General features: G+C 42.1%; 1 protein-coding gene across 13 annotated transcripts in view; it reads right to left on the bottom strand.

The window, feature by feature from the left end:
* synrg (synergin, gamma) overlaps positions 1 to 18,774 on the bottom strand; it is a 42,465-nt gene that overhangs the window by 12,989 nt on the left and 10,702 nt on the right. For 6 of the 13 annotated variants that reach the window (XR_013092979.1, XR_013092980.1, XM_004558198.2 and 3 more), the window contains exons 5-16: positions 17,929 to 18,034; positions 17,714 to 17,825; positions 16,690 to 17,103; positions 14,653 to 14,931; positions 13,376 to 13,456; positions 13,058 to 13,254; positions 11,828 to 12,085; positions 11,618 to 11,754; positions 9,763 to 9,887; positions 9,317 to 9,379; positions 6,916 to 7,875; positions 1,258 to 1,809 (exon numbers count right to left, since the gene is read on the bottom strand). Coding sequence is in view for 11 of the 13 variants with exons in the window: in XM_004558198.2 (XP_004558255.1) it covers positions 1,258 to 1,809; positions 6,916 to 7,875; positions 9,317 to 9,379; positions 9,763 to 9,887; positions 11,618 to 11,754; positions 11,828 to 12,085; positions 13,058 to 13,254; positions 13,376 to 13,456; positions 14,653 to 14,931; positions 16,690 to 17,103; positions 17,714 to 17,825; positions 17,929 to 18,034 (3,284 nt within the window). In the remaining 2 variants the exon portion in view is untranslated. The remainder of the gene's footprint in view (positions 1 to 1,257; positions 1,810 to 6,915; positions 7,876 to 9,316; positions 9,380 to 9,762; positions 9,888 to 11,617; positions 11,755 to 11,827; positions 12,086 to 13,057; positions 13,255 to 13,375; positions 13,457 to 14,652; positions 14,932 to 16,689; positions 17,104 to 17,713; positions 17,826 to 17,928; positions 18,035 to 18,774) is intronic. The other 7 variants (XM_004558200.2, XM_004558201.2, XM_012921046.2 and 4 more) reach the window with 6 other exon arrangements.

Genomic DNA, 18,774 nt, shown 5'->3' with positions numbered 1-18,774 from the left:
TCATCTGGGGCTCTCCTCAGCTCTTCCCAGGAGGGTGGCACGGATGCCCCTCTGGTGGTCCTCCTTGGGCTCTCGCACCTCTGGGGCCTCTGGATGTCTGGAGCCTGGATCTCCTCCATGCCTGCTTCATGCCCTGGGGGACAGGGCTATGGTTCCCTACATCCTCTAGCAGACCATTACATGGGGAAACCTTTTGAATACAAGCGTGCTGATCCACACAGGTGTGCACACGGGTGTTCACTGATCATAGACATAAACTACACCTCTATTGGCTGCTATTTCCAAGCATATTATGCGCTGTCGGTCCTGCTTGCTACACAACAAGATTCAATATTTAGTATTTACTGGTGTTTACACTTAGCTAGATTAACGTGATGGTGTTGTGTTTAGTATGTTGCTCTGGGGTGTTTTTTTGCTTGTTTTCTCTTCTTTTTCTCTCAACAGGTGATCCAGGAGATTTTTTTTCTCTTCTTTCTTTTTAAGTGCCCTTTCTCACTGTCCCTCTTCCCCTCTGTTTTTCTTTTCCTTCATCTTTCTTTCTCCCTTTCCTATCCCTCACTCATGTCTGTCCCATCTGTAAAAACTGAAAATAAAATAAAATAAATAATAACAACAAAGGTTGATCAAATGGACCAATATGGCAAGGCCGTGATGATCCATTTGGCAAAGTAAATCCATTGGGTATCTTTGTTGGTCCTCAGACAACAATTCTGACGGCTAAAGAACCAAATGGGACAGGCAAAAACCCCCCACCTAATTTAGAATCACCACTTAACCTGACATACCTCTTGGCTGTCACACTAACACATTCAACATGTGAAAGATCCCAAGTTCAACACTGGAAGCAGTAACAAAACCCTGAGAGGGTTACGTCAGGATGGGCATCCGGTGTAAAATCAAACATGAAGATCAATCCACTGCAGCAACCCCTTGCAAATAAGGGACCATAATAAAAGCAGCTTTTATTAACCTAACATGCATGTCTTTAGACTGTGGGAGGAAGCTTGAGTCAACAAATTCAACAATGCAGAAATTAATACTTTTCTGCCAAAACTGCTCTTCAAATAATTAATAAATTAATTAGTTGACAACAATTTTCAATAACTCATTCATTATATTCAATTATTCCAAGTTGTCAAAAATGATTATTTTCTGTTTTTTCATCATTTAAGCAAAATTCTATTTGGATTTAGACAATTATTTTTAACTGAAAAACAATGTGCCGCCTACTGAAGTAAATACAACAAGAAAACTCACCTTGAACCGACAAATCAAAAGTTGCCAACTCGTTCTTGATCATCTCCTCGCTGGACTTGACCTTGGCCTGAGCGCTGGCTTTGAGGAAGTCAGACCTGCCAAACTTTGGCTTGTCTCCCTGGAAGGCACCAAAGTCATCGGAGGCCTCGCTCTGGTTTCCCTCTGAGCCCGCCTCGGCAGTGGCAGCAGGCGAGTCTGACTTCTCCGAAACAGTACTTGCAAAGTCTCCAAAGTCATCCTCGTTATTGACACCGCCCTGGTCGCCGGAGCCAAAGTCAGCAAAGGCTTCAAACTTGTCATCTGCTGATGAACTGTCCTCTGCAGGGAAGGAGGTGATGATGTTTGCTATGGAGTTGCTTGTGATGTTTTCAGTGCTGCCAAAGGTCAGTTCCTTCCTCTGTGTGGGGACTAAAGATGGAAGGCCAGCTCCTTCCAAGCCCGGTGGCTTTCTGACCTCACCGGGCAGACTCTCGTCCCGGTCTGACCAGTCATAGCTGGCCAAGGTGCTGAGGGCCGATGTCCCAAAGGGGTCAAATTTCATGTCGTCTCCTTCTGCAATGACAACACAGACATACCGGTGGTTCCTCGGAATAGCACAGATGCTGTCATGATAGGAGGAAGACTAATAGGCCTCAACAGGGGTCTGAGATTTCTGTCGGGTTATTACTCTCATTTATCTATGCTTTAAGTGATGTCGCTTCTTCTAAATGTAGTTTGGTCTTGAGAAAAGAGCCCTTGAGAATATTAACAGAACATATTTTCTCACCTCCATTTAGTTCTCTGTAGCATACGGGAACCTTTTTTTATTTTTTAAACAAAATCTTTTTAATATTTGTTTTCATGGTGCTCACGAGATTTTAAAAAAGTACAGACAGATATTTCTTTACGAACAATGGCTTAATCTGCACTACTACTTTAAATCAAATGAAACGATCCCTTAGAAAACACTCCCTTATTCCCATTTTATTTTTACACGAGGATTTAGACTACCATTTTGGGGAAGGACATTTTTTGTCATGTTTTAATCTTGTGAGCACCTTAAATGAAATGAAAATCCATTTACAACCAGTGTCCTGGGATGAAAGCCACAATCCTGGAAATATCTCTCAATCTGTGCAGGTAAAACCAACACTCAACCAACTGGTCACCTAGTGAGAGGGCAGGCAATCTGACTGCAACCCCTCTCAGACAGACTGATGAAAATTTGCAGATCACTGCTCCTAAACCTAATTTATAAGCGCAGAGCAATCAGAGTAGGTGTGCACCAATGAGCACGACTCATGTGTTTTTGCACTTAACTGGTTGCATTCTGATTATAAAAGCAAGGTTACTGACTACTTGACATTTTACACTTAAATCACATTTGCAGAGGAATTTCTGCTTCGAATCTGTGAGGTTCTGGTTCAACTCCAAATTTAATGTGAAACTCTGTTTATGTAGAAGAAGAACAATAGAACAATGGCAAACAGATGTCATGGCAAACTGATGGCAGATCTTATTGCAATCTTGATGCGCCAAAGTTGTTTTGAAGATGTCGACTGACTGTGACTGGCGGTAGACCTGATCCCTGTCTTTGAAGCGACCACTTCAAAGGCAAGGAGATAACACGATTATTATATGATCAATCTGGTCTCCAATTAGCGTCTTCCTCAGTGTGACTGTAGGATTACAGTGAAGTAAGGAGATGTGTCCCCCTAATCCCAAAAATAACAATTAACTTAAACAGTTTTCTAGAACTGATTTGAAATTTCTCCTCTTTTAAATTGGATGACTTTTTCCAGCCTGCGCTCTGTGTGCATGTCTGTGGGAGTGCGTTTAACCAGACTGTGTTTGTCTGAAGCCGTGACACTGATGTCGATCAGATGTTGTTTTATATGTAAACAATACTAATCAATGCAGAAATCCTGGTAATCCAAAGGGCCCACAAACAGTTTTTATAATGCAGATTTGTGAAACTGACAACAAGGCCTTGTATCAACCATCTATGATGCAAGGCATTAATACATTAATACAAAGCGTAATACATCTTCCCTTTAATAAATTATTCCTTGGTGTTTTTATGCCTGAGGTGAGTCATGTTTACGCAACTTTTTTTTTCTCGTGGCCATATGACAACACTCGCTGCTTTCACTGGTGACAAACAGCTTGGCTAACAATAATCAGAGTTGATCTCTTTATATTAAATGCAACCTGAAGGCTTTTGTCTCGAGGCAGACGCTCTAACAACATCAATAAAAGATCTTTCCTGTCACTGCGTCTGCCCTGTTTCTCACAAGTGTTTTGATCACTTTCTTTATGACTGATACTGACTGACAGCTGCGCAGCTTGCACACATTTGTCAACGCTTTAGCATTCAGGTCTCCTTCAGACACTCGCAAACACATAAATCCACCTTGTTGAAGCCTTCCTATTTTGCATGACAGAACCCTCAGACACAAAAAGCAATTTGTGAAATTGACAAGGATCGAGTGGTGTGAGCCTCGTGTCATTACAACCACATTACGCCTCACAGGAAAGGAAAGGAGAAATAAGACGGTACGCGTTTCAGCAATACCAACAGTAATATTTATTACGACAACATGAGTAGGGAGAGAGAGAGAGAGAGAGAGAGAGAGGTCACAAAGAACTGTGAAAGAGGTCTACCATTACAAGAGGTTTAGTCAAACTAACACTTTGAAAATTAAATTTCAGTCATCTGGAATACAAGTGCATGCAGAGTCAGGAGAAAAGGAAGAAAACAAACAGCGAGAAAGTAAAACAAAGATAATCCGAGGATATAGAAGCAGAATGAGAAGGCACATTCACAGACTAGAATCAGTAATTCTGGGAAGATGACAAACTTTCTTTTACTATAAGGATGTAAATCAACAGGTGTATTTTTTTGTTTTGTTTTGTTTTTTTGGAGAAAAAAAAAAGATTTGAATACAGAACACTTGAAAAGGCCAGGTTGAAAGATTATTCAAAGAACAAGGCAGGAAGCATTAACCCTTTGAGGACCTGAGGGGACAAACTGACAGGGAGGAAGCTAAACTTTAGAAGCAGCAAGGAGGCTGCCATCTGTACATATTTAGTCTTTAATAAATAAGGGTAAGAGATCAGGATATCTGCATTAATCTGCATGTAAACATGTGAAGCGATATCATTCAAGCCCTCAAAGGGTTACAGAAAACAAAGAGGGCCATCCTTACACCTGGCATCCCAGTAAGGGCTTCCATTACATCCAATCACAGATGCAGGAACAGATTTAAAGAGACAGTATCCTTTTTTTCCCCTCTTGCTACAGTGATTGTTTGTCAAAGCAGGATGATGAGCACTAATTCCCCTTGATTAATAACACATCATTATTTGCTAAAAACTTTGATGTTTGAATCCACGTTGAACTAAAAATACTCTGATTCTACTAAATACTGTCGGCTACATTTAATTTACATAGTTGGCAAATCACAACAAGATCGAGAAGTCTTCCTATAGTCTCAAAATAAGAGGTCATATTCCTGTAATAAAAATACACTATTAAATCTGCATGTACACATTTCTCCCTTGATAAAAACAACTTGCAATACTGTTATGCATAAAATGGTTATTTTGTATTACGTTCTTGTCAATTTCACAAATTGAAAAGGCAGGCACACTGCAGCAAAAAGCAAGGCAGGAAGGGTAATACTAACTTCATTATGCTCACAAAGAGCCAGACCGTAGAGCCACACGTGATAAAAATTCATGCTGCGATATCACAGATAACGGATTTTTTGAAAAAAAGAAAAGAAAATTACGAGAAAGAAAATTTGATTCCTCTTGCGACTCAAAAGGAACCTCAGAAAAGAAATACTGTCTCTTTAAGCTTACATACATTTCCAAAAACACAGTGCAAAGCGTGGTGAGGTGCTCAAACTGCTCGGACTGCTACACGTTAACGACAGGTTAGTCCCAGAGCTCTCCGAGAACAGCTGATAAATAAGGGTGAAATGAAACCGCCGTCACGGTAGCGTATAAGCTTCTCAGGAATGTATCGATGTTAAAGCGGGCAGGTCTTTACCCGATCAGCGGTTTCGCTGCAGCTCCATGGACTGGATTGTTTGCTCTCCGTGCGGAGGGGCCTGTTTGGGTTTAACCAAAATCTGACCACTGCACAGAAACTGAAATAAGGCAATGGGGATGTTTACATCTTTTTCTAGTCAAGGATAAAGTATCAGTTTCTTGGATGAAATAAGTTGACACATGTGATGATAATTAATGATATGTGACGAAATATTGGAAGCTGATTGCACGACTGTTGTCAGGTGGAGATTTGGTCAATTTGTACAAACTTCTCAAGCTTTGTCTGAGCTTTCAAATAAAAATGAAAGCTCCCTTAAAGTTGGCAAACGTTTGAATTACAGAGCCTTCACCTGAGAACACATGCAACCCATCTCATGTTACACTGCAAGAATGGTTTGAAATGTTTTGCATGAAACACGACGCATGATGTGGAAGACGAGATGCCTGATGAATAAATGATGAGCAGTGAAGAGAGGGGGGAAAAAAGGACACGGACACTACCCGATTATTAACAGACACTAGATTGATTTCCCTTTTTATAAAAGGACGAGCTTTAGGTCAACTTTAACTCCACTTTCATGGATGTGAGGTAGGGGAGGAAAAAGCAGACACGCTATTATTTAGACATCTTACAATTAGACGTCCATTTGATCCAAAACATACTCCGTGGTTAATGTGAAAATACTGCAGGGTAATACAATAACTGACAGGCATAAAGAGACAAATGCATGCACTCACATTCAAGCCCTCACATCCACCTATAATATTTTTAATAGTGACAAATCACTGTTGCTCTATATGAAAATAGTCTCCAGTTTTTGCATGCAAAACGTCGTATTAATGGTAACATTTTATTTCAAGCGAATCAAAATTAAGTCATCTGCTGTGCTTTTTGCACACATCAGTTAAAAAGGTAAATGATGGCTTACGGATAACGCCTTTGGTAAGCTGCAGCCTATTGTTCGAAAACCTGTGATTTGAATAAACAAGAGGATAAACGCCCTCCTGTACTCATCTGTATTCAACTGCTCCGTCTCTTAGCATTGCCCAAAACAACACACACACACACACACACACACACACACACACACTAGGTACACTGAAAGGAAGTGCGACATCCACCTGCCGCGGTGTGGACACATCAAACAGGAGGCTTATCCGAGTCGCGCAGGCAGCAGCTGGGGGACCTCGTCTGTGAACTATGACTGCCAGCACATCAAAACCAGGCACTCATCATTTGTAAATAAATAGAGATATGGGCCAGGACCTTCCTGTCAATAACAATATACGGGAAGAGGAATGTGGAGATAAAAAAAACTAATGAGGAAGAAACTAAAGATTTAAATAAATAAATACTTAAATAAATAAGTAATAAATAAAGAGTATGATGAGATGAACGATGAAATGTAGAATGAAAGCTGTGATGCATCTAATTTGATATGTTACTCATGTTTGTGTTCAGCAATTGAGCATGTTCAATTCAACAAGGACCTCATTATTTGCCCTTTGACCCCTTGTCTGGGGGAGGGGTCACTGAGAAGGAGAGGCTGGCTGGCCTTGAAAGCGATATTGTGTGTCACTGCACGGAGCCTCACCAGAGCAAACGCACAAGTTCCTCACCTGTAGCAGGGGGCTGGTGGGAAGAGAGACCCGGCAAATCCAGAGAGCTGTCTGACATCACGTGCTTCAGGTCTCCTCCCATGTCCGACAGCTTCATGTCCAGCTGCACTGACAGCGCGTCCTCAGAGTCGTCCTTTCCCACGCTGCTCCCGCCGATGGACGGGAGGTCGAGGGACTTTACAGATGCAGAGTCTTCCTTGGCCTGTTTGAACGCGGCCACCTTGTCACCCAGAGTCTTTTCAGAAGCACCGAGTGCTGTGCAGAACTTCGAGGACTGAAATTCGGCAAAGTCGTCGTTGTCGCTCTTGAGTGACGAGAAGGAGCCGGCGCCGCTCTCCTTGGTGTCATCGTAGGCGAGGCCTCCTTCCAGAGAAAGTTGTTTGAATATGTCGTATTTGTCAGAGCTCTGCTGAGACCGCTGCTGTGTGGAGGTTTCCCCTTGAACACCCGCGCTGCTCTCGCCTTTAGGCTCTCCACCAGAGCTGCCAAATGCCATGAAGTCTGCAAAGTCATCCTGAGGTGCTGAGGCAGCTCCTCCTGCGGCTGAAGCTTGAGTGGAGTCAGAAGAGGAGCCAAAGAGGGCAAAATCCCCAAACTCATCTGCCCCTCCTCCCGGAGGTTTTACTCCACCTGGCAGGAGGACAAGAGAGGGGGGCACAGACACAGAAGGGAATGTGCTGGGTTTTGTCTCAGTGGGGGCAGGAACAGAGGGCGCTATAGAAGAGAAAAGGTCCAGGTCAGCCATATTGAGAGGATTTTTGGGCTGAGAAAGAGACACTGCTGGCTGTTGCTGGGGAAGCTGCTGTAGTGACTGAGAGTTTGGAAAAGCAGAGGGGAAGGAAGGTTGAAAGAGCTTGGCTTGATCTGGAGGGTCTAGTGGAGAGACGCTGTCGGCTGTTTTAAAGTCTGTGAAGCCATCATCGACTGTGCCGACAGACTTGAAATCTGCAAATCCTTCTCCTGTAAACCAAAGAGAAGAATTTAAGATTAGTAAAAAAACAACAGAGAGATATAAAGGGGCCAAAAGGTCTCAGCTGCAACAGCTACCATTCAGTTATTTTACAATCCTAAAAGAGAGAGGAATGGTGCATTAGTTACTCCTTTGCTCCACTGGTGAACTTTGGGCTGCAGTGTGCAAAGAAGATCATACATCACTGCACAAAAAGCTCTCCATACACTATCACTCAAAAGTTTAGGGCTGGGTTTTTTTTTAAAGAAATGCACACTTCTTTTCATTAAATATATAATTAAAAAAAGTAATACTTCCTACATCATATAACTTTTAATGGAATTTCTACAAAATGAATCCTCAATCAACTTTACTTTACTAAAAACAAATGTGCTTTTCTTTCAAATGACCCCAAACTAATGAGAAACGATGCATGTACATCGACACTACCACGCAAGGAACTGTTGATTATAGTCATTCTGCAAAAATTACCATCCAACACGTCATTTTTGTCTACAATATCCAATATCTTCCAGGGAAGTAGACGAGGCCAAATGGTTTCCAGTGTAATTTCTGTATTTTAGGTTTATATTTTATAGCATCAAATATCTTTAGGCAATGATAGTTTACACCTGAGTTTAGTGGCTGTGTTTATCACAGACTTTTATGCAAATGTCTGAAGTTTTCTGATGAGAGAGTCTGAACCTGACAGAAAATGCTATTTATGACAAAACAGCTTAGAAAAAGACAGATATGACTTGTTATCAGGAAACAATATTACATCTACAGAATCCTGATGAAGTTGTTAGCTAAAAGTAAAAAAGCTAGAACAAACTATTATCATTTTCTGCAGATAACTGTGATGGGTATTTATAGCAGTGGGAAAACTTTTGCCTCTTTTTTACAAAAACCACACAGAAAAAAGTCAGAATAAATTCTCAAGTTTTCAGCAGTTGTTAATCCTGTGGAGTAACGTATGCATGCTGAAATAGAGAATCTGTTCACACCGCTGGTGTACGGTGGAAGAGCGATAACTAATGGGCTCATTAAGGAGATGGAGCCTGACAATGCCAAAGAAAGGTCACTGCAAAGCATGACTTACTGGAGTTGTAAGAGGTGTCCCCATCGGAAACTGTTCTAATGAAACAGGGATGGGAAACACAGTGGGTATCAACGCTGCAGGCTTGCAATACAAGACACAGTGTAAACATGGCTCTGTGGTAGTGTGGTGACCTGACAGCTTTGTCCAAGTTATAATACACAGTTTAATTAGAGAACATAAAAAGAAACCATTTGTTTCCTGGGGATGATGTGATGTTCATAAAGTTCATCTCTTAGTTCTCTACGTCACTGCCTAAAGAGGTCAAAAAGCAAGGATGTGCTAATATGTACATTAGGTGAACGTGTGTTGTTTTTTTTCCACAGAGAGATCGAGATGTGTGGGTCTCTTACCGACTGATTTCTTCTCCGCGGGTTGTTCGAGTTGTCTGAATACACTGTATTTGTCTCCAATATCTGGATCAGAGCAAATAAAGAAGAATCGGTAACTATAAAGAGCAATATGAAAGAAATTTACTCTCCCTGTATCGTTCAAGGGCCAAAACTTAGTTTGTGAACTGAACGTGTCCTTATGTAAGCTGCTTTAACCTTCAGGGATCAATTTCGTATTTTAGATGTAATAAAAGGGCTCGACATGATGAAATACCTGGAAATGTCATGTTATCACTTTCTGCTTTTAATGAATCCTTGCCAGTTATCTACACAGGAAGGAACGGAACGTGCTGTTCCCCATGCTGCTGTGATGATAATATTGTTTCCTTCTCTGACTGACTTTATGTTTTGGTCCCAGTATGTACCCCCAAGAGGACTAACACTATTACATGAGGTATCCAACGTACCTGAGGCAGGGGGTGTAGGCTCTGCAGGCTGATCCACAGACAGCTGCTTGAACACGGCGTACTTATCAGAAGATGTAACGGAGGCGGAGGAGGAACCAGACACTGGAGTCAGCAAGGCAGGCGTGCTGCAGGGACACAAAAGCGAATCGTCAGACATCATGATGGGCGAAGTTCAAAGGTAAAGTTTAATCCCTATAAGCTGCCTGAGCTGAACGTTTGCCCTGAGTTCACAATTTGGAGAGAAACAGCTTCTTTTTTTTTTTCTTTTGTTACAAGCTCTTTGTGTCCTTTCATCCATTAAGGCCACTGAACAGGCAGAAGGTAGCTCTGCTTAGGAATAAAAATACACGCCCACTGTCTCACATCCAGCTCACCAACAAAAGTATTTATATCTTGTTTTACTAATTCGGACAAAATGTACTGGACTGCGTGTTAGCAGCACATGTTTAGAATGCCTCAAAGAACAAGCAGCTGATCCAAGCAGAGTGTAAATAAGTAATCCGTGGCCTGTTGTAACACTAGAGGAACATTACTTTTAAATAGCTCTGTTATATTAAAAAAATATAGTGATATACCAGTTTTTAAAAATTGCCAAATATTGGTACTGGTCTTAAAAATCCTATATTGATTTAGGTCTAAAAAAAGATTTTGATAATACTTCTTTTACTGTCTCTTAATATTCAGGCTATTCAGTAGCGAGATAGTTTTGTTTAGCGTGAGACATGAACACCTTCCAGCCCCTTTGATACATGTTAATTACCACTTTATATTTAATTTAATTTAGAGGGTTTGTGCTGTCCTGCACCCACTGAAGACTCCAGGACGTTAACAGTCCAACCTGAGATGCATGATCAACCACTGAAACCCAAAACATATTTTTACACCTCAGTTTTTTGCACAGACTGGTTTATTTGCGAGCTTAAGAGCTGCTGCTGACAGACTTCAGTCAACTGATGAAAGAGCCAGTCCAAGAAAGTGGCTTCAGTCTTCTCAACACAACAGAAAACTAACCAGCATAATCCCAAAATGCCAAACTATTCCTGAAAGTGAAGGATGCTTTAATACAGGCCAAAAGCAAGAAATATGATGACCATTATGCCTGATCATATGCTAAAACAGACAAATCAGGGGCTTAGGGAAATTGTTAAACTCAGTGAATATTAGTTTCCTCAAAGCGCTTTTTCTGTAAGACATCCGACAGTAAGTTATGGATGCCAGTTCAGGCTGGCAGCCCAATATGAGCTGTTCAGCCTCTCATTTAATTAGAAAGCAATCTCAGTCTGCGGGGAATTCTTGTTACATTGATGAAACCGTCAGGACTGGATTTTTTCAGTTGCGAAATAGGAGAGAATCATAAAACGCCTATGCCACTTAGATTTCAGATACTTTAATTCTGCTTTCTCTTTGTCTTTCAGTGGATAATTGCCTTTCAGCTTCCTCTCACTGAAGGCACGGTTGCTCCAGAAAGGCTCGGAAAGAAGTAATATAAAGAAACGAGCTTATCTACTGTCCACTGAAATGAATTCATTAGTAGATGACCCAAACTCATTCCTATTCAGAGGAGGTTATTACAAGATATTGAAACAGTGCCTCTGACTGTAAGACAGACAATGAGAAGTACAAATATTATGCAGGATGAGTCAGCTATAAATAATCATCTAGGGCTGAATATTTGATGCTCATCTCTGCAAATATTTACAGCACAGAGAGCAAAAGGAGAGAGAGCTAGAATAAGAAATACCCAATCTTATTTAATGTAGCTTATAATTAGGGTCACATAAGCTCTTAAAATGCTCCTAATTATACAAGCCTGGAAAAAAAGGCAGACTCACTGTCTTCATCAACAAGCCTGTACCTGTTTTGGTGCTGTGGTGCAATGGTAGTAGGGAAGCTTCCTCCCGATTCCCCCTGAAAGTCAGAGAAAGCTTGGTCTCCTCCTGCCTTTGGAGCTTCCTGGAAGTCCTGGAAGTCATCGTCATCGGCTTTGGTTCCCTACGCAAACATCATGTTGGAGAGTGAAGTGAGTGAGGTGATCGACAGCAGGAAAATAAGAAACTGAGCATACCTGTGATACCTGTGCTGGAGGGAAACTGGCAATGAAATTTGTGTTTGTGGGTGGCTGAGCCGGTGCTGCCGGTGTCATAGGCATGACTGGTGGCGGGGCTGCTGTGGGCATGGCCATGGAGACCGGGGGCTGGGTCATCATGGGCTGCTGGTGCTGAGGCATGACAGGGGCCATGGCCATAGCCAGAGCCGGCAGGTTCGGCACGGGAGGAGAAGGAAATTGGCCGAGGATTTCCACGTTCATTGCCGGGAGGCCACTCTGAAAGTAAGGACACGACAAACAATATTCAAGCGAAGCAGGTCCCCCTGAGCTCAGCTGTTGTGCAAAAGCATATTAAAACATGATGAAATCTTTGTCCTGCAGCTGCAAATATAATCAAAGCAGTCTTCAACAAACGCTTTGTGTGCAATGTTTGTCAAAGCAGTGATGCCCAGCGTTTTTGGAATCTACCTTAACTTTCTAAAAAATGGAGTTATGTATCTGTGACTGCAAAAAAGCCTCAGGTTGAAAGCCACAGATAAGGTGAAGAAGTGAGTGAGAGTAACGGAGTCAGTTTGAGTCTTTCCATGAGGACTGTTGACAATGACAAATACAAAACAAAGCCTGTAAGATGTTTCAAAGTTTTATTTGGCTGCATTTTTTTCTTTCTTTGGGGGGGGGTTAATGCGTTAAATCACGAAAGGTATCAGGGCACACGGATCATTGTGAACCTATATAATTTAAAGCCCTTCTGTATTCACTGAACGTGGCCAAGGACTAACGTTTATATATAAATTATTCAACACAATCCTTTTGAACAGATGTCACCAGCAGACTCAAACTTTCTTCCACCTCACAAGAGAATGCACCTTGTTTTGCTTGTGTTTTAAGCTTCTTGAAGATTTACATCACCAAAGGTGTCTTATTATTCCTCGCATGGAAGCGGAGGCATGCAGTGTTTCGTGAGCTGCCTGAAGATTTGCATCCTCCCAGGGGTGGTGGTGACAGGCCCGGGCTGAGAGTGATAAGAAGCCTCCTGCCAAACTTGGTTGATGGGGACTCAGCCATATATTGGACTTATAACGCTTCACAGGCCGCGGGCTGAGTCACAGCACCGCTTCTTTTCTCTCCGTTTTGAACTAAGCCCAGCTAATTTCAGTGAGGAGTTTATGGCGAGGCTCTGCGGAAGCTGTGGGAGATGATTAGTGGAGTTGTTCTAAGTGGATAATTTGTTTTGACTTCAGTGATTACCTGCGCCACCCCAATTAGTGCAAGTACAGTGTAAAGTTCCTCCTTGGTCAGCATGCCAGGTGTTGTGCGGTTGGCTGATGCCCAGATTTGCCCGAGTGCTTCCCTGGGAAGACCTGATGACATTAATATCGGGTAGAGTTTGGCTGTGTCTATCCCTGCCGGAGTCATGGTGATTTCAAGAACCTTCTTGAACATTTCTGGGAAAAGAAAAACAAAACATTTTTGCAATTCGTGTCATTTCTTTCCGCAAAACACACAGCGATGTTGAATATCGTCGTCTGAACATTAAACTGGATGTTTTTGAGAGTAAACGTTTACCTGGGACGAGGCTGTCGTTGTAAACCCAGGCGGGCAGCATGGTCTGAATGTGCTCTTGTTGTGGATACACACCAACACCTGCTGTCAGAAGCACAAGCACACATATACACACACACACAGACACACAATTAGCTGTTGAAGCAAAAGTCTTGTCCAGGCTTACGATCTGCCAAGTCTCTTGGCAGCTGAGCCCTGCTCATATCGAACTCGACAAAATTATACACCTGATGTCTGGAAGGCTCGGTGCAGATGTAACGCTCCCCTGCACTGAATCACAAACGCCCTGCCACATCAGACATCTATAAATCAGTCTGTGAGTCATTTCCAGCTTCAAGGAGAGAGGAGAGAGGCAATTGCCTTGTAAGAAAAACTAACTAAAAATATAATTTAACTGCTGACATTGACCTAAATTATTCTTTTCTAGAAAACAGACAACCAGACATTTCAGTAAACTGCTATGGCTCATTTCGAGTCCCTGACACTGTCTGCAAGGCAGGTGTTTACTCAGACACCCACTTTGCACATAATACTTCCATCAGTCTTGAGCAGTTAAATGAATCTTATTACAAATCTCCCCTGGTCCCCGTGATGAGCCGCAATATTTCCCCTGATGACGCGGAGGACACGGACACAGACAAACAAATAACAGCACAAAGGAGTAGCAGAGTAGCATGCACAATCAGCCTTGGATTATGTTGGGCCCCAGTGGCACCTGCCAATCCATGCGCATCCCTGTTAAACCAAAGCAGTCAGCATGCGCCAGAGGTCGTTCTCTGAGAGGGTGTTACACAGTGAGTGAACAGACGGCGGCTTATTTAGTCAGCAGGTATCACCCAAGGACCTTGACAGACACAGTCCATTTCCACAGTCTGTGCAGGGAGCAGTGACATAAGAGAGCCCCGCTAACAAGACAGAGGTATAAAGCAGGAAGAAATAGGAGCAGAGATTTAGGAGACGATGGAGAGACACAAGGAAGGGCACCTCAAAGACATCGTCACCTCAGCAGCGAAGAAAACATCAACTTGATTTCATTTAACAGCACGCAGGCTACAACAGTAGGATGCCCAGTCCAGGATCTAGCATAAATCAATTATAACCCAAAGAGATAGAGGAGATTAAACTGCCAGAAGAGGGATACAATTATTTTGTCAGGGTTAGAAAGAATGAAAATATTTCTCAAGGACAGAAAGAGAACTACCACCCTGATTGTTTGTTAATGCTGCAAAGCAAGAGAGAAGCAGCAGCTATGAAGTCCAGTGAACGGGTACTTCTCTCACCACTGTCACTACTGGTTTGAGGAGATGTGCCAGCAGCTGATGGGGGGAGTTTGGGCGCTGGTACCGGGGCCTCTGGTGGCTTTTCTGTGACGAAGACAGAGCTCAAGTCCTCGGTGGCCGCGGCCCAGTTCCTCGCTTTAGTACTGGGCTGAAACTGGGCTGAAACTTTAGCTCTAGGAGTCATTTCAGCCAAACTCTGCTTGGACTTAAAGCTAACCTGCGCAGTCTTATCAGCTGTGAGATCACAGGAGGAGAACAGCTTCTCTTCCAGGGATGGGCCTAGAGGGGTGGATGAGGAACAAGCTTCTTTAACACATACTAGCAACAATGCACATTTAACGCATCTATTTATAGGCTCAATTTGCAAATGAAATTAGGGATGCTTTAGTAGATTTATGTTATAACTTAAAGATTTGTATTTGAGATCTGATATGCAAGATAAGACTGAAGCAGTCAGTAGCAGTTATAAAAGGTTGATAATCATGGTTCAGGCGTCTTGTAGCATTATTGTGCTCCTTTCCTGTAGCTGTTTTCAAACATGAACAGCTGACAATTTTGGAATACTTTCCACAGTTTTCCTTTTCTGCATGTAGCATACGGCAGGAAATAGTCCACCTCAAAAGCATTCACACTACTAAACCACTACTGTGCTTTAGGTATGGGAGCCGTTGGGTAGATCATGCAGGTGGCAGGACACATAACTACTTAACAGGCATTAACTGAACTTAACTATTTGCAACCCAGTGCAATCCAACATCAACTAACTAATATCTGGGCCAACTTTGTTTGTCAATGTATTCTCACATGCACACTCAGAATGGGTATGATGAATGCATGCATGCACACATGATTCCCTACTGCACTTATAACAAGCTGCAGTAACATGCCAAAATGTGCAGCAATACACCAACAAAGGCAGGGGAAAACATGCCTGCACAATTTTGAATACTGATTTTAACATTTAAATTCAATTAGTCTTTGCAAATGTTTTAGAAAGCAGGAATTCAATCAGCATGTCTTCTAAGAATTAAGGACAGTTTCTGGTGACTAAGACTGAACAGAAATGTAACTTTTGTTCCTCTAGAGAACTCCACAGGGCTTCTTTAAGAAGCTTTAAGGAGATTTGCCCAAAAACCACACAAAATCCCACATACAAAAGCACACTAACAAATTCAGTGACAGATCTTTTTCTTGAGCTGATAACAGCAGGCACTTTAACCATTATTACCCAAAGTACAGCCTTTCTCAAGGGGTACCAATATATTCTTCTTTTTAACCAAACCTTTCTTTAGAAATTGCGTAAGAAGCCAAGTATCAGCTATTATTTAGTGTTATTTGTTGGAAATAAGATTAAAAAAAGCAAATGAGATCATTTGTAAACAGCCCCCTAAACAGAAATGTTACCTGACTGAATTTCAACAAAGACACTGCAAGGTAAATTCCTCAGGTCTCTTAATATCAGAGGCAATCTATCCATCAGCCATCTAATCTGCTTATTCCAGATGCTAAACAATTAGGTCAGAGATGTCTCAGAGAATCAAGGATGACACTGGACGGAGGGTTGCTGAATTGCTCTGGACAGAAGGTGATCTCTGCACCCTGTCATTCACAGTCTGAGACTGAAAGCTGTCACAGAGCAGCTGCTCATCCCAGAGATTACAGGGCAAATGACAAATGACATGACAGTCCTCTACCAGTGCACAAATCATAAATTCACTATCAAAAGGAAACGCAACTACTGCATGGGGAAAAACCTACTGAGAAACAGTCATTTTCAACAGTATTCCTTATTTATTATGCATCCTTGTTTACCCTTTAGTGTTGAGTACTGAGGTCATCTGCTGGTCTAGCTAGATGCATGCTCTCACACATTAATGCAGGTCAAAACGAACCCATCATCCAGGGTTACCAGTAAAAGCATTCAGCATCAGTGATAAAAGAATCACTAATGTAAAAAATTCCTCCAAACTAGGTGGAAAAAAGGGCAAATTAGAGGGATGGGAGGGGGAGGTGTGAACAAAGCAAGAGAAGAGTTACCTTGAAATGCAGACTGGGTGCTGGTGCTGACAGCAGAGTGTTGGGTGTCAGTGTGAATGGACACAGAAGAGGGGAGGGATTGTGAGGGTGGAAAAGTCGATTGGACTTGCGACTGAGAGGAGAGGTGGAAGTTGGCAGAAGGGAAAGTGTTTACAGGTCCCTGAACAAAGTCACTAAACTCGTCATCGTCCTCAGAGAAACCTATGTTGGGGGCAGAGGATGAAGGCTGGGCCTGAGAGGAGAACCCAAAGCTGGAGGGAGTGGTGGTGAAGGAGGAAGAGGATGAGGAGGGGGGCAAAGGGAACGACGTGGGGGTATCGACGGGGCCCTGAAAGTCACTAAAGTCATCATTATCCTCAGACATAGCTGGGGGAAGGGAGGGAGCAGTGACAGACGGGTGTGATGGCGATGAGTCTGCAAAAATGAAGAAATAATGATGATGGCACAGCACATGACAAACACACTACAATGGAAGATGATTTCGGAGCTGCACAGTGCAAGAGTGAGATAATGACTTTTTGTGCAAGAGCAGAAATTGTAGATCTGCAAACTGAAGAACACTTAACTTATATTCAGATTTACTACATGTCGTTTAGATGGATTTCTGATAATTCACTTTCAAAACCGCAACATTTGTACAGATTCCAACAGCTGAAGCAGAAGTCTGCACCCAGGAGAAACTGATAAATCTATAAGGAGCCTTGAGATGATTGATGCAGGTTATAGTATTACAGAAATGAAACTTATACTCAAAAGTGTCCTTGAACAGATCTCAAACTGGCAACATGGAGCAGCAAGTTAATACTGCTAGGTTTCATAGTTTAGAAAGGTCGGGAAGCACTGCACAAGATGCGGTGTGTTTGTTAAATGCATCTCCAAAATTTCCTCAAATACACAGGGGTGAGTTAAGTAAAGAATATTATACAGTGGTCTGGTGAACCAGCAATCACTCAGTTATTATAAGGTTTTTTTTAAAGCAAGAAGCTTTAGCAGAAAACACTTTTAACTCCAAGTGCTAAGGTACCTGGCTTCTGGGTCTGAGATGATGGAGTGGGGTGCATCTTTGCATCTCTGCTGAAACCGTCCAGGTTGCCTTTGATTGCCTCCAAGGCGTCATCGCGGCTCTTCTCCCCCGTCTGAGCGCAGCACAATTGGGTATCGAGAGTCCAGAGGGTCATTAAAACGAGCAGTGGACATGCCAGGAAAAACAAGCAGAACGAGATGTGGAGAGAGGCTCACCTTGGGTTTGACACTGCTGAGCAGCCTCAGCTTCTGTTTCTGCTCCTCAAATTGTCTTCTTTTCCTGTCTTCCTCCAGCATTTTCTGCTGCTGCTCCAGACGTTTTCTAAAGGGCAAGAAGAGTACAGCATAATACATATGACTCTTAAGAAGGATGAGCGCAAAGGAAGCTTGTTAAAACGGCAGCTGAAGGTTCGTGTTGTCTGATGGAAGTTTGTAAAAACATTTCAACATTTCTCAGTTCATTCGGTTCATTCTGCGGTTTACTTATCTTATTATAGCTAGACTTACATTTTATCACTTTAACCATTTTACATATAAACTTGTGGATTAAGTATTTCTCTGCATTTTTGCCTGAGAGGAGAAAGAAGGGAAACGCAAATCCAAACCTATAATTACAAATTTATGCTCTTAAAAAAATAGCACAAATAATATTTAAATTCCTAAGCAACGGCCTTGAAGTAAAGCCGAAACTCTTCACTTTATACACTTTAATCGTCTCTTGAGTTATTGCGATGGTGTACAGAGGCAAAATTGTGAAAACTGTGTCATTTTTATATTTTAGTATTGAGATACAATGGGCAGATTTAACTGACAGAAAATGATGAAAATAAAACAACTTACTAAAAAAGAGAAGGAGGATCTATAAAAAAATAATAATGATTTATTTATGTTAATGGAGAAGAGGACCAGAAAGCTATCAGATCAGGGGTCAGCTAAGAGCAGCAGCCCTGGTGCTTAAACTGATTCAGTGTGTTAGTTTTTGTTCTGGAAAATAATCTTAAAAGGATCAAAATCCACAAGACACATTAGCCGTGTGGTCTGTGAGGCTGTACTTGGACACAG

Source organism: Maylandia zebra, linkage group LG14 (genome assembly GCF_041146795.1).
Source record: "Maylandia zebra isolate NMK-2024a linkage group LG14, Mzebra_GT3a, whole genome shotgun sequence".
Lineage (NCBI taxonomy): Eukaryota > Metazoa > Chordata > Actinopteri > Cichliformes > Cichlidae > Maylandia > Maylandia zebra.
This window is presented reverse-complemented; position numbering and strand designations above follow the sequence as displayed.